Source organism: Homalodisca vitripennis, unplaced genomic scaffold, assembly GCF_021130785.1.
Source record: "Homalodisca vitripennis isolate AUS2020 unplaced genomic scaffold, UT_GWSS_2.1 ScUCBcl_3288;HRSCAF=8735, whole genome shotgun sequence".
Taxonomy (NCBI): Eukaryota; Metazoa; Arthropoda; class Insecta; order Hemiptera; family Cicadellidae; genus Homalodisca; species Homalodisca vitripennis.
In genome coordinates this window covers 90,331-103,440 of record NW_025779565.1, presented here as the reverse complement: position 1 = coordinate 103,440, position 13,110 = coordinate 90,331, and the positions used below count along the sequence as shown (strand labels likewise).

The window sequence follows — 13,110 nt, the reverse complement described above, 5'->3', positions numbered from 1 at the left end:
ATCCCCAATAATCTTGTATATTTCATAATATTGCTCCTTGGATATTATTGTAACATTTTTTTCTCAGGACTTTTTCAACCCTACCGAAAACACGGTCTGCTGGTAGAAAACTGTGTCCTCTCACTGGGAAGTAAAACTTAATCTCATTAACACTTGAATTGGACGTATACAAAAAATGCAAAAGCATGTGAAGGTTGATGTTATTTTTATTCTGTGAGATGCAGCCATCACAAAATAATCTCAAAGTTTTTATACCTTCTAAGTTCATTGTTTTGAGGTGGCTATAGAGAGCTGATGAAATTTCAGTACTACCTTTCCCTGCCTGTTCTTCAGACCAAGTGTAAAAAGTAGAATTTTTACCATCTAACTTGTTACACATAAGCTATAAAAGTTCAACTGCCTTAGATAATATGCATCTTGGATGTTTGTTTTTGGAAGTTGTTGGATTTGTTGCATTTCAAAACATAAATTCATAACTGATTCATCAGTGTTTTCTTTCATGAACGAATAAAACGAGTTCGCCCTTAGCTTATGGATTCTTTTTTCAGTCATACGGTTTACACGTTCTGCAGATCCCATTGATAAACTTTTTATTTTCTGATCAAGTAGTGCACAAGTGCTACACACATCACTTGATGGAAATTTAAAGCCAATGTTGAATTCATTGACGAATATTCTCCTAAACATAGCAAAACTGACTTTGTACTGGTCATTGTTAACTACTTGGTCACTATACATTTGGTGCAACTTCTTTATACTTAATCTACAATTTAAGTACAGACGTTTAGACTTTTTTCTTCCATAATGACTTTCACATGCCCTCAAGTTAGAAATAAAATCTCTTACTTTATTTTTCTTTTCGATACTCCTGTTACTTTTCCTATCACCACCTCGCTTATCCTCAATAGGCTCTCCAGAATAAAATTTTGCGACTAAATTGGCTAGCCTTTTTCTCCCTACTTTGGTAATAGTAAGAAAATTTTTCTTGCAAACAGGAATTCTTTTTTCATTGCTTTGAATATAGTAATTAGCTGAAAAGGCATGCTGTGAGCCTGCTGAAAGAGACTTGTTTTGGTTCGGCATGTTAGGCCTACGTCGTTTAACGTTCTTTGTAACGACTAATGAAGAAAGTATAGAATCTTGGCGAAGTTTTTCTGGTACTTTATAAAGTTTGTCCCGCAGTTTCTTTACATCATTTGGTCTAATATCAGAGCATGATAAAGTCTTAGTGGAGTGTTTGCATGGGATGTAAACATTACTACCTGATGGTGCAGAGTACTGCTTACGTTTGGCTTTTTTCCTTTTCCAACCACTTGCCTGTCTCTTACGTGTCCCACTATTTCCAATGCTCACTAACACACCATCTACTACTTCTTCCATTATTTTCAAAATTATAATAAAACAACATTAACTTAATCCAAAAACTTATGAAAACAGTCTAGCATGACTTTAAACATTCATTATAACCTCAAATATCTGCTGGAAATGATAACAGATGACAACTGGTCATGTGACACAAGTGAGCAGCTGTGATTGGTCCACTGGAGAAACCACTAATTGAATGAACATAGGCTTTGGAGGAAACACTTTTTGATTGAGATGTCAGTTTTCTACATTTATTTTTAATAGGGGAAAGCATTTTTTGAAAGAAACTAATTATTGAATCTCGTGAGATTCAACTTAGAAAATAGCAATCAGCCAAAAACTCACTTTTCAATTTTTTGTGAGAAATCACCTTTTGAATGTTTGCTCCTCATATAAGATGTTTATATTACTAAACTAATAAGAGATTTGTTCCTTTTGTTTCAGACACTCTATGTCAAAAATTTATCTTATAATGTGACAGAAGCAGACTTAGCAGCTGTTTTTGGTCACTTTCAAGAACAAAATGAATGCATGATCACTTTTCGGTTAATGACTGGAAAAATGAGGGGACAAGCTTTTGTAACATTTTCCAGTAAGTACAATACATAATTTTAAAATGTGTTCAGACAAAGTTTTTGGTAATTTTTAAACTTGTATTTTTAGTGATTTAATTTTACATTAAAATGGGAGTTTTTGTTATTTAGTTACTCATATGGAAACTATTTCCATAATCAAAGATGTGCCTTTGTAATGTTTATTACTCCTTTACTGGAGTTTTATGTTTGTGTTTTATATTTTTTTTAACCTCTTCAAAGACAAAATTTTTCAAAACTATAAAAATGTGCCAATATTTTTTTATATGGTAGATTTAACCTTACAAAATCAATATAAAATGATATTTTTATATAAATACTAATTTTTAACATTTTTTGCAGGTTTTAAGTTAATGTACTCATACGTGCCAATGCCCAAATGTAGTACCTACCTAAATGGGGGTTGGCGCTGAAAGAGTCTAGACATGAGAATCAACTACTTATACTTAGTATAAATCAACTACACTAGCTGATTTTAACATCTAAACACACTTTAATAACCTATACAGTAAATTAACTCACCATTAGAAGTAAATTCCTAGTTTATTTCTCCACATACAAATTTTATTTCACTCAATTTACTACTAAATATTTCAAAAATTCAAATCTGTTGCACACAAATGTCTATTTACCCCATTATATACACATCTGTTAATCTACTTTCTTATAGGTGAAAGTCTTTCATGGACTCTGGGCACATAGGCACATCACACTTCAGACAAAAGTAATGGATTCTCTTTCTACATTGTTTCAATCTACACCTCAAAGCGTTAGCAAGTTCTCGTTTCTCTGGAAAGTGCCCTCCAACATCAAGCCTAACTTCGTCACTGCATCCTGGTCTTGCCGTTTCTTTTACTTCGATCTCTTGTTGCTGAGATGGACGACCTCTCTTTTTCTTTTCTCTAGATTCAAAAATGGCACAGCAAAACTCAAGTTTGAAGTCAACAAATGAGATTTTGCTATTTTCAATCGCTTTGAACATAACCCATGCATTTACAAGTGCTACATTCAGTAAATGGGAAAAAATCCTGAGGTAACACTTTTTATTTTTCAGTGCATGAGGATTATGTTGATAAAGTGAATGTTTCGTTTGATTCTTTCAAATCTCTTTAAGGGCATAGCGTCAGCAATGAGAGGTAGTCTCATTAAATTGTCTGATGACCAGTACATGAATCAAGAATCAAAGCTTTATTGCCGTTACTACAACACACAGCACGGCATCGTCAAATTTGTTCACAGCATGAATACTTATTTCATAACACAGCCTTCATTATTGTTGAATACATTCTACAAACTCATCAACACTGTATACAGCTAGATTGACTAGCAAGTTTTTCATATAATTCTTAAAACTAACTAGGTTTAGACTTTTTACATTATCTGGCAGTAGCTTATATAATTTTATACCTAATTCTACATAGCTGTTTTTAGTTTTCTGATAATTACAATGGTTGGTTCTGAGATGTAAACAATTTCTAGTAGAATAGCTATGTATGGACCTATTGTTAGGAATTTCATTCGATCTATATTGTATATAATTTAAAACATTAAGAATATACAAAGAAGGAACGGTCAGAATCTTGAGTTTTTTGAACAAAGGTTTACAATGTGTTCTACTGTTCACATTACAAATAATCCTAATAGCTCTCTTCTGTAATATTAGTAATCTCTTAGTGTTACAATCATTCCCCCAGACAACTACACCATATGACAAGTGGCTATGTATGTGAGCAAAGTAAACTGCAGTCAAAATTTCAGTACTTACAACCAATTTCAGTCTTAACAACATAAAAATACCTTTAGATATTTTTTTACATACAGATTCAATGTGAATATTCCATTTCATATTTTCTTGAAGGTAAATATCTAAAAACTTAACACATTCATTGTTAGGGTTGTATCTTAAGCTAAAGTCAAGATTCTGGGTCTTTTCATGATTCAAACAAAGATAATTTGCAGCACACCAGTCCCTTACAATTGAGTCTGCTCTGAGTAAATTGTCATGTGTTAAGATTTTATTTTTATCATTGACTAAAACAGCAAGGTCATCTGCAAACATATACATGCTAATTGAGCTATTAAGACTTAGAAGCTGGAAGGTCGTTTACATAAATAATAAACATTAAAGGGCCCAATATAGAGCCTTGAGGGACACCCACTTTGACTTGGGTGTACTCTGAATAACTCCCATCATAGGCTACCATTTGATGTCTGTCATTAAGATAAGATTTAAAAAACTGTAAACTCAAATCATTAAAGCCATAGAACTTAAGCTTATCCAACAAAATGTCATGTTTTACAGTGTCGAAAGCTTTGGACATATCAAAAAACTTACCAACTACAACGTTCTTATCATCTAGCCATAAACATAATTTTTCACAAAGTTTACATTTGCATTAAGTGTGCCTCTCTTAGGCCTAAAACCATACTGGCTAACCGATAGGAGAGAATTACTTTCAAAGTAATCAATAACTTGCCTATTTATCAAGATCTCAAACCCTTTTGATATTACAGGTACTATGGTCACTGGCTGAAAATTTTTATAATCTAACCTTACACCTTTTTTAAACAAAGGAACAACTTTTATCAGTTTCAAACACTGTGGAAAAACACCACAATCAATACAACCATTCATTAAGTAGGCTAAAATTTCATCAATAAAAGGTGCAGCAAGCTTTAACAATCTGGAATTGAAACCATACACAACTAAACTTGAGCTGTTACTTAAAGAATGTATAGCTTTGTAGATTTCTTCCACTGTTACATTAGAAATAAAAAAATTAAAATTAGACATATCACAGTTTAACTTGCTTAAATAGTATATCACAGACTGACTAGAATTTGGCACATTACTTAAAATTTCATTTACACTATTTACAAAGAAGTTGTTAAAACCACACGGTGTTAGTCTACATTCATTATCGGCAGACCTTACTGGTTTATCATTTTTACCCAAGTTCTCTTTTACAATAGACGATATAATCTTAGGTTTGTTGTTTGCAGATATAACTCTTTCACAATTAAAATTAAACTTACATGTTTTCACATCATTTTTATATTTCTTCTTTGATTTAAAATAACAGTCCTTAAAATATGGTATTCCTGTTGATTTATACAATTCATACATAGATAAACAGTTCTCTTTTAGTTCTCTAAGATCAGTGTTATACCATTTAGGAAGACGTTTATCTTTTAAAACAGAAATAAACTTTACAGGAAAAACTACGCCAACAATATTTTGAAACACACTAAAAAAATAATCAAATTTTTCATCTATACTATTTAATGTATACAAATTGAGCCAGTTTACCTTACTAATCAAAGAAACAAAATAGTATGATTTGATGTCATCAGTTGGCCTTAACATTCTCAACAAACTTTGATTAGGTTTTTTTGGCCTGTTGACCTCGTCATTTGAAAGTTCACATTTTACAACAATTGGATGATGGTCTGATACCACTGTGTGCTTAACATAAGCATTAACAATTCTGTCAGAGTGCACTGATGTAGCAATGTTATCAATGCATGTACCCATATTAAGTGTGCTCTTACTTGGTCTAGTTACTTCATTTAAAGTTGTCAAGATATTAAAACTTAAAAGTAAATCATCAAATCTAGCACTTTTGGCATCATTAACTAATAGGTCAATATTAAAATCACCACATAACATAATAGATGCACTGAACGTATTTCTAACAGTTAAACTGTGCAATAAAGTGTACAAGTGCTCAATGAGACCCTCAAAATTATTATCATCAGGCACACGATAAACCTCAATACAAACAACATTCCAATGAACAACAGTTAATTGATTAAAATTTTTCCACTGTGGCAAATGACTAGATTGGTTCCCATTAAGATTACAGTTTGTGTTCATATGTGTAGGTAGTAGGCCTGAGTTAGGCTCTTGGTTTATGACCCCCTGATAAATTCTTTGTCTTGTGTTAAAAAATCACTTTTACCCACCATCTTATTCCTAGGGGACCTGTATTTCTTAACAACACAACCTTGGTACCATAGATTAGGGTGCATCAGTTCTTCACTTAATTCATGTGGAACTCCAACTTTAAAAGAACTATAACTATTGTATCTCGTAGCTAGCCTATCGCAAACATATGAGTCAGACTCATGTAACTCCTTAAGATAGGTTATAATGTCATCAGTACTAACGGAAACATCAAGTCCTGATAGAAAGATCCAAAATAGCTTCTGTGCAGGTTTTAGGGCGTTGTTACCACTAACAGCCTTTGTTCCATACACTACTTTATAATTAGGCCTAACATTTGATTTTAGTGCATCTTTGTAAGTGTTATCGGGTTCAGGCCTATTGACACTGTTGAAAAGAGAACCTCCAATATACATAGGCCTATTACTAGGTTTTGTATTTGTTAGATCACACTACTATTGTTCGACACTGCAGATTGTAACCCCCGTTTTCTCAGGTAATTAACAACCTTCCACTCAGAAGTAGAGTTCGTAAAAGTTCGATTTCTGTTCATCTTGTTTCCTTTAGACTTACCATCACTAATATTGACAGAAAGCCTACTGCTTACTTTAGGAAACCAGTCTGCACCTAAGCCATTGTCCAATTTAGTGATAGGGTTAGTTGCTGCAACGACATCGTCAACCGCTTTCGTCACAGTGTTCGCATTTCTGACATTTGGTAGAGAATTTGAACCATTTAAGCCAGAAAATGTAGTAGATGCAACTAAGAGTTTGTCAATGTCTTGTTTCACTAATGTGATTTCGTTACATAACCTAGAATTTTCAGATGAAACTTCACTCAGTTTCTCACCAACACAAATATTGTCATTACAAACACCCTTTACCATCTCAACTAGCTGTTTAACTGTATTATTCAATCCAAGAAAGTCATCAACATTGCCTACTCTTGATATCATACGTTCAACCTTCTCTGAACAAGAATCACAATACCACTTTACCTTAGATGCCAGTACATTAATTTTGTCGTATTCATCGCTCGAGATTTTCACACATGATCCATGATACCATTCTTTACAAAAAACCATCACAGTTTAAAGCAATGTCACTCTCGTTTACAATTAATTTACAGCACGGACAGTTCTCAACTTCATCACCACCTGCCATCTTGATGTTAATCAAGTATCAAGGCTGCAAGATGTCGATTCTCCTTGTGATTTATTGTAGTATCTTCTACTTCGTTATCACGAATCCAAGGACGCTACTAAAACAAGATGTTGATTCGAGACATCCGATAGGAGGGGTAGTGTAAAACCGTCATTGCTATATTTGTAGTTAGGAACAGCAATATTTCATCAGCAGAAGTACTGAAATTGTGGTCATGGTTTTGGATACCATATCTTGTTGTTTCCTTAGCAATCGAGTCTAAAAGGTTTTCAGGAAAAATATTTACAATGGAGATGTAGGTCCATTACTTTGAGACAAATTATAAATTTGTACTCCTTTGAACTGCGGTTTTTCACTGGAAAATGTATTATCCTTTTTGGAGTCCTACACAATCTAATTCGTTTCTTTAGGTGAAACATTTTGTTTGGCTTTATTTGATTTTTGTCCTACTTTGGGATTTGAAATGAGCACTGTTTTTATATCCTTTTTAAACATTTTATTATCTGGGATATCTAATTCATTACATTGGATTTTAACTTTACGTATAGGCCTAACTTTTGCCTTAGGTCTAGGCAGTATACTATTTTACTAGGGCTAGCCCTAACAAGATCATTCAATTCTGACATATTATCCATAAAGCCTGCTTCACTCTTTTGCATATTAGGCCTACAGACAGAACGTCTAGAAAAACTACAGTTAGCATTAACAGTGTTTCCATTTTCATAACTATCTATGTCTGTGTTGATAGCTGCTTGGACTGAGTCTAAGCTTTGATTGAGACTACTTGTAATTGACGTGGTTGGCAATTCATTGTCCTCACTGATACCACTTTCAATATTATCAGGCCAGCCCAATTGACGCAGATCTATTGTTATGTTAGACTGCTTATCTTCTAGAATCTCACTAAATTTACAGTCTAATACATCTAAATTGTTATTTGTAATAACTATGTCTGTGGCAGAATCTAATCCTAGGCTATCACCTATTGCCCCAGAAGATCCATTGGTTTCAGTTTCTATGTTTATACAATGTGCATCAATATTTTCATGTGGTAGATTTTCTTCCTCCTTACTTTTCACAGCCATCAAATCAAATTTGCCTACCTCCTCTAGAAATTCAGCATGATTTTATTCATCAGATGGATACACTATATCACTATCCTCAAAATCAGTCATCAGTAATTATGTCTAATTCTGAATCATTTGGATCATTTAAATCACTCAGAATTGCTATAATTCTTGTCAGGTTCAGATCTCAAATTATCATTTACATCACCCATTGCACTAATTTACTCACATAACCATCTAAAATAACCACTAGCCAAACCTTCACAAACACAAACAACCACGTAACTAATCAATCAAAATAGGCAACTGGACTGCTGGTAGGTAAGAGTTACCACAAATGAGCAATGGCACACATGTGCCAGCAACAAAATACTATATTTGGGTAATGGCACAAGTGTGGACGTTTGAAAATAACATTTTTCTTAGTGTAAACTCCATATTTGGTATAAGTATTTTATAATAAATAACAGATAAAGTAACTATAAAAATAAAAAATTTCAAATATGTACTTTATAAGGATGAGTAAGAAAATACTGTCGAATTTTCTTGATTAGGATTTTGACACAAACATGACAGAGGCTGAAAAAAACATTATTTCAGCTAATTTGTTATTGAAATAAGTTTTGGAAACATAACAACTAACATTACAGATGTTAAAGACATCATATGTTCCATTGCTCTTAGTGGATAAAGAAAACTGTAATTTATATTGGTTTTTAACTTAATGTCCACAAGTGTGCCAGTATCCTTGAAGAGGTTAAGAACAGGAGAGGTTGATCCTCTTTTAACCCTTATTCTACCGAGCTACATGGGCCACCGGCCTCTGCAAGGAGTCAATACACTAGAAGGTCAATGGTAGTGAAAAAAATGCAATGGTCACAGACAGGATTTGAACCTGCACTATCATTAACTCAGATACAAATTCCGATGTCTTAAACCACTCCATCAATCACACTGAGTCTAAATTCTAACAATGACACATTTTTGCAAACATTGGATTTTTTTGTAAAGTGGATGAGTGTTCATTAGGCTTTTGTTTTGCAAAATATGGATCAACAACTTTTTTATATCGCTTGATGACCTTTTTACACAAGAGTAGTAACTTAGGAGTTGACCTTCTCGGTCAATACCACTTGTGTTTATTATATCTTACAACTGGAAATAGTTTTTGTATCTCGTCTCCTTTTTTAGTAATAACGCTCGTCATCTCATTTACGTATTGGTTTGAAATGTACAAAACATCCCTAGAGTCTCTCAATCTCTTATGAGTGTACTGAGATTGTTTGGAAATTTATTGATTTTCCTATTTTCTCACTGCCATCATGGTTACCAATAAGACCAATTTTAAAATATTCCCTAACACTCAGCCAAATCCCATGGTGTCACATGCACCATTATCGAACTCAGTGTTCTTTGTAACTTTTATTGTAGGCCAAGTACTGAAATTGTACCTCTGTTTCAGGCTGTGAGACTGCGACAGATGCGTTGCAGACGATAAATGGTACCATATTGAAAGGTAAACCTATGGTCATCCAGTACGGTAGACAGCAAGATTAGCTCTTATTGGAAATACCTCTCCCGGTCACAAGCCATTAATCGCCACACACTGTTCCGAGCCACTGCAGGTCAAACGCCACGATCTACATTACCAACTGTATCCGTCTGGTGCTGCCTCCCATCGGCATTAATTTTAATTATTACAGTTTCTAGCCTTTTTGGAGTCCTACTTCTTACTTTTGAAACCATTACAACAAATTATTATCTGTTATTTTGGCAGTAATTGAGTGGTAAATATGGCTGATTTTAGGTGTTCGCTTTGCAACAGCAAGATTGATCGGGAGGTGTGTAGTAATAGTGATGCTAGTGATGCATCAAGTGTTGGTGATTTAAATGATGTTGACGATAATATAATACTGACTGAACAAAGTGATTCGGAGAGTGCTGGTGAGTCAAATGATGTTGCTGACCTTGAGCCTGGCGAGCCGACAACTAGTTGTCGCCAACAAACATGCGGCCGTGTGCCCCCTCCCTGGTCTCGCACAATAACTTACACAGAACCAAATTTATTTTACAGTGATTTTGGGCCATCTCACACTTTGCCTGTTGGTTCTGATGTCGTAGAATATTTTTATTTATTGTTGGGAGGTGATGCATTTTTTGACAACATAGTCGAGTGTACGAATGCGTATGCTGCTAAAAAACAAGATGCTGTAAACAAACTTGACCCACATTGGGCCCCGGTTTCTAGAGATGAAATCAAAGCTTTTGTAGGAATAGAATTTTTATGGGCTTATATGATCTACCAAACGTTGATGAATATTTATAGTTCAATAGTTCAGCAATGTATGAACTCTTATATGGAAATACCACTGTGCTAAGTAGCTAAGACATTGTCTGTCGGGATGGAATTCATCAACTAAAAAGCAACCTCTGGTATTGTGCTCTAGCAAAGCTGGAGGCTAATAACTCTCTTGCCAGCACACAAATTGGCATTTTTGCACTGTATTCTTTGAATATTATAATTTGAGGTGCAGTTTACAAGTACAACTTAGCATAAGAATGACTGTGATAAATTTCGTTAGTTAAGTATCTCTAAGGAGATTAATTGTGATTGTTCTAAGAGACTGAAATAATTGTTAAAGTAAATTCTTATTTGGAAAATAAAAAATATTTTAAGACGTGTATCGATTTCATTTTATCACCATTGGCTACAATATCTGCTATGTCAACAAGCTCCCTGACACTATCTTTAATACACTCCAGATGTTTATTGGTCGGTGTGAGAAGTAAACTGAATGTATTGCCTTTTGAGTATAAAAAAATACTCTTAACCCTTTGCACTCTTAGCGAATTTGCCTGATTTGTCCATACACTCTTGTATCCAGCATTACTGGCTACATATTATTACGTGTACAGCTCTTGTAAACAAATTCGTTATCCCCGCCTTCAGCTCTCGTATCCAGTATAGCTGGCTCACGCCGAAATGCTCGAACGCTCTCGTATCCAGTATAACTGGCTCACGCCGAAATGCTCGAACGCTCTCGTATCCAGTATAACTGGCTCACGCCGAAATGCTCGAACGCTCTCGTATCCAGTATAACTGGATACTGCTGTGATATTTATTTTGTTGTTTTTGTTGAATTCAAGTGTGTATGGAAGGTGCTGCAACCTATATTTATTGTTCAGAACCTTCTCAAGAATCAAATCAAGCACGTTGTATAGCCCACAGTTTTGAGAAAATGTTAAATAAAAATAGCTTTTCTAGCCCAACATCCTCGTTTTATGACAATGTAATCAATAAACGCAGTTTAAAAGATTTACTGCCTTATTTCCGTCTCTCAACCAATTAAATTAAAGATAAAAGCTTCCTTGAGTTGTGTCTGGAATGTAGCATTGTTGAAGCTTATCTTACCTGATAAACAAACCGGATAAAATGATGACTCATTGTCGATAACCACATGACTGGTTGTTATTGAGTGCAGTGAACGCTTTTCATATCTGTGTAGCTACTGTCTGATTATTGTAAGTATTTTTTTTTTAAATTAGGCACTGTAGTAAATTATTAAAAAACTGATTACTTTTTAAATTGTATTACTTATAATTTACATTGTTAAAACCTTAGATGGCTATAACCTCCAAATATGAGTGATGATATTGAGAAAGTATTAAGATCCGATTCTATAAGGGACTTGATTTATGCAGATAGTTCGGAGGTTGAGGATGTGGACGATCCTGGGTGCTTAAGTTTGGAAGCAGATTCAATCGTAGCTTCAACTAGTGATGACGTGGTCAATGATGGTCCCAATTTTGAAAGCGATCATGAAAGCGACTTGCCAGAAGAAGAAGACGATGATGATGATGATTTGTCAGAAAGTGGGGATGAAGAAAATCTTCAAGCATTTCCAGACACACAATGGCATGAATGGAACGAAAATGACATGCCTTTCCCAACATTTAAATTTTCACTAGAAGAAAATAGTGGATTCAACCCACCTGAGAACTTTGAAAGGTCGTCGGAGCTAAGTTTTTTTAATCTTTTTTTTACCGATGAGCTACTACTAGAAATAATTAAAGAAAGTAATCGCTATGCACAGGAGAAAATATTAAAAAGTACTCCGCTTCAAAAGAACTCCACGTGGCACAAGTGGTATGACATTTCTCTGCCTGAAATGAAGGCTTTCATTGGCATAATTTTGAATATGTCAATGAACTCCAAGCCAGAAATTGAAGATTACTTCTCTTCTAACTGGTTAGACTTTCAGCCATTTTTTAAAGACATCTTTAGCAAAGATAGGTTCTTTCAAATCTTTTGGATTCTCCACCTGTCACCTCCGCCTGTTACCGGTCCCTTGTTGGGTACACTAACGAGATCGGGAAAAGTAAAAAGAGTGATAAAGTATTTGGAGAACAAATTCACTTCCCATTTTTGTCCCTCAAATACGCTCAGTATTGATGAAAGAACAATTGGTTTCAAGGGTCGTGTTTCTTTTAAAATTTACAATAAAGATAAACCAACTAAATGGGGTATAAAAGTATTTGTAGTATGTGATGCAGGTACTGGATACATCTGTTTAATGGAGCCTTACATGGTATCAGCTACCTCAACTACTCTGGTTAGGCCAGATTTATTGGCAAAAAGTAGGATTGTGTTGACACTTGTAAACAAACTGGAAAACGCCTATGGAAATGTTCAAGGGTTCCATATATTTACGGACAGATACTATACAAGTGTTGAACTTGCCAAAGAACTGTACTTAAAAAAAATACATCTAACAGGGACTGTTAATCGTCAAAGGAAGGGACTACCAAGTGAAATTAAAAAAAAACCTAAGCTAAAAAAAGGTGATGTAATTTCTCTGAGGAAAGACCAAAGCGTAAATGACCCAACATTTATGCATGTACTTGAATGGAAAGACAAGAGACCAGTCACCATGCTCACAACGTTGTATGATAACAAAAGTGAGGAACTGAAAAGA

The 13,110-nt window shown here is 34.4% G+C and overlaps 1 protein-coding gene across 2 annotated transcripts in view; it reads left to right on the top strand.

Moving 5' to 3' along the window:
• The window catches only part of LOC124372543 (RNA-binding protein 41-like), an 85,797-nt gene extending 74,981 nt beyond the window's left edge, over positions 1-10,816 (top strand). For both annotated transcript variants that reach the window (XM_046830941.1, XM_046830940.1), the window contains exons 6-7: positions 1,810-1,957; positions 9,597-10,816. In XM_046830941.1, coding sequence (XP_046686897.1) covers positions 1,810-1,957; positions 9,597-9,691 — 243 coding nt within the window. In that variant the 3' untranslated portion in view covers positions 9,692-10,816. The remainder of the gene's footprint in view (positions 1-1,809; positions 1,958-9,596) is intronic.
• Positions 10,817-13,110: the final 2,294 nt, after the last annotated feature.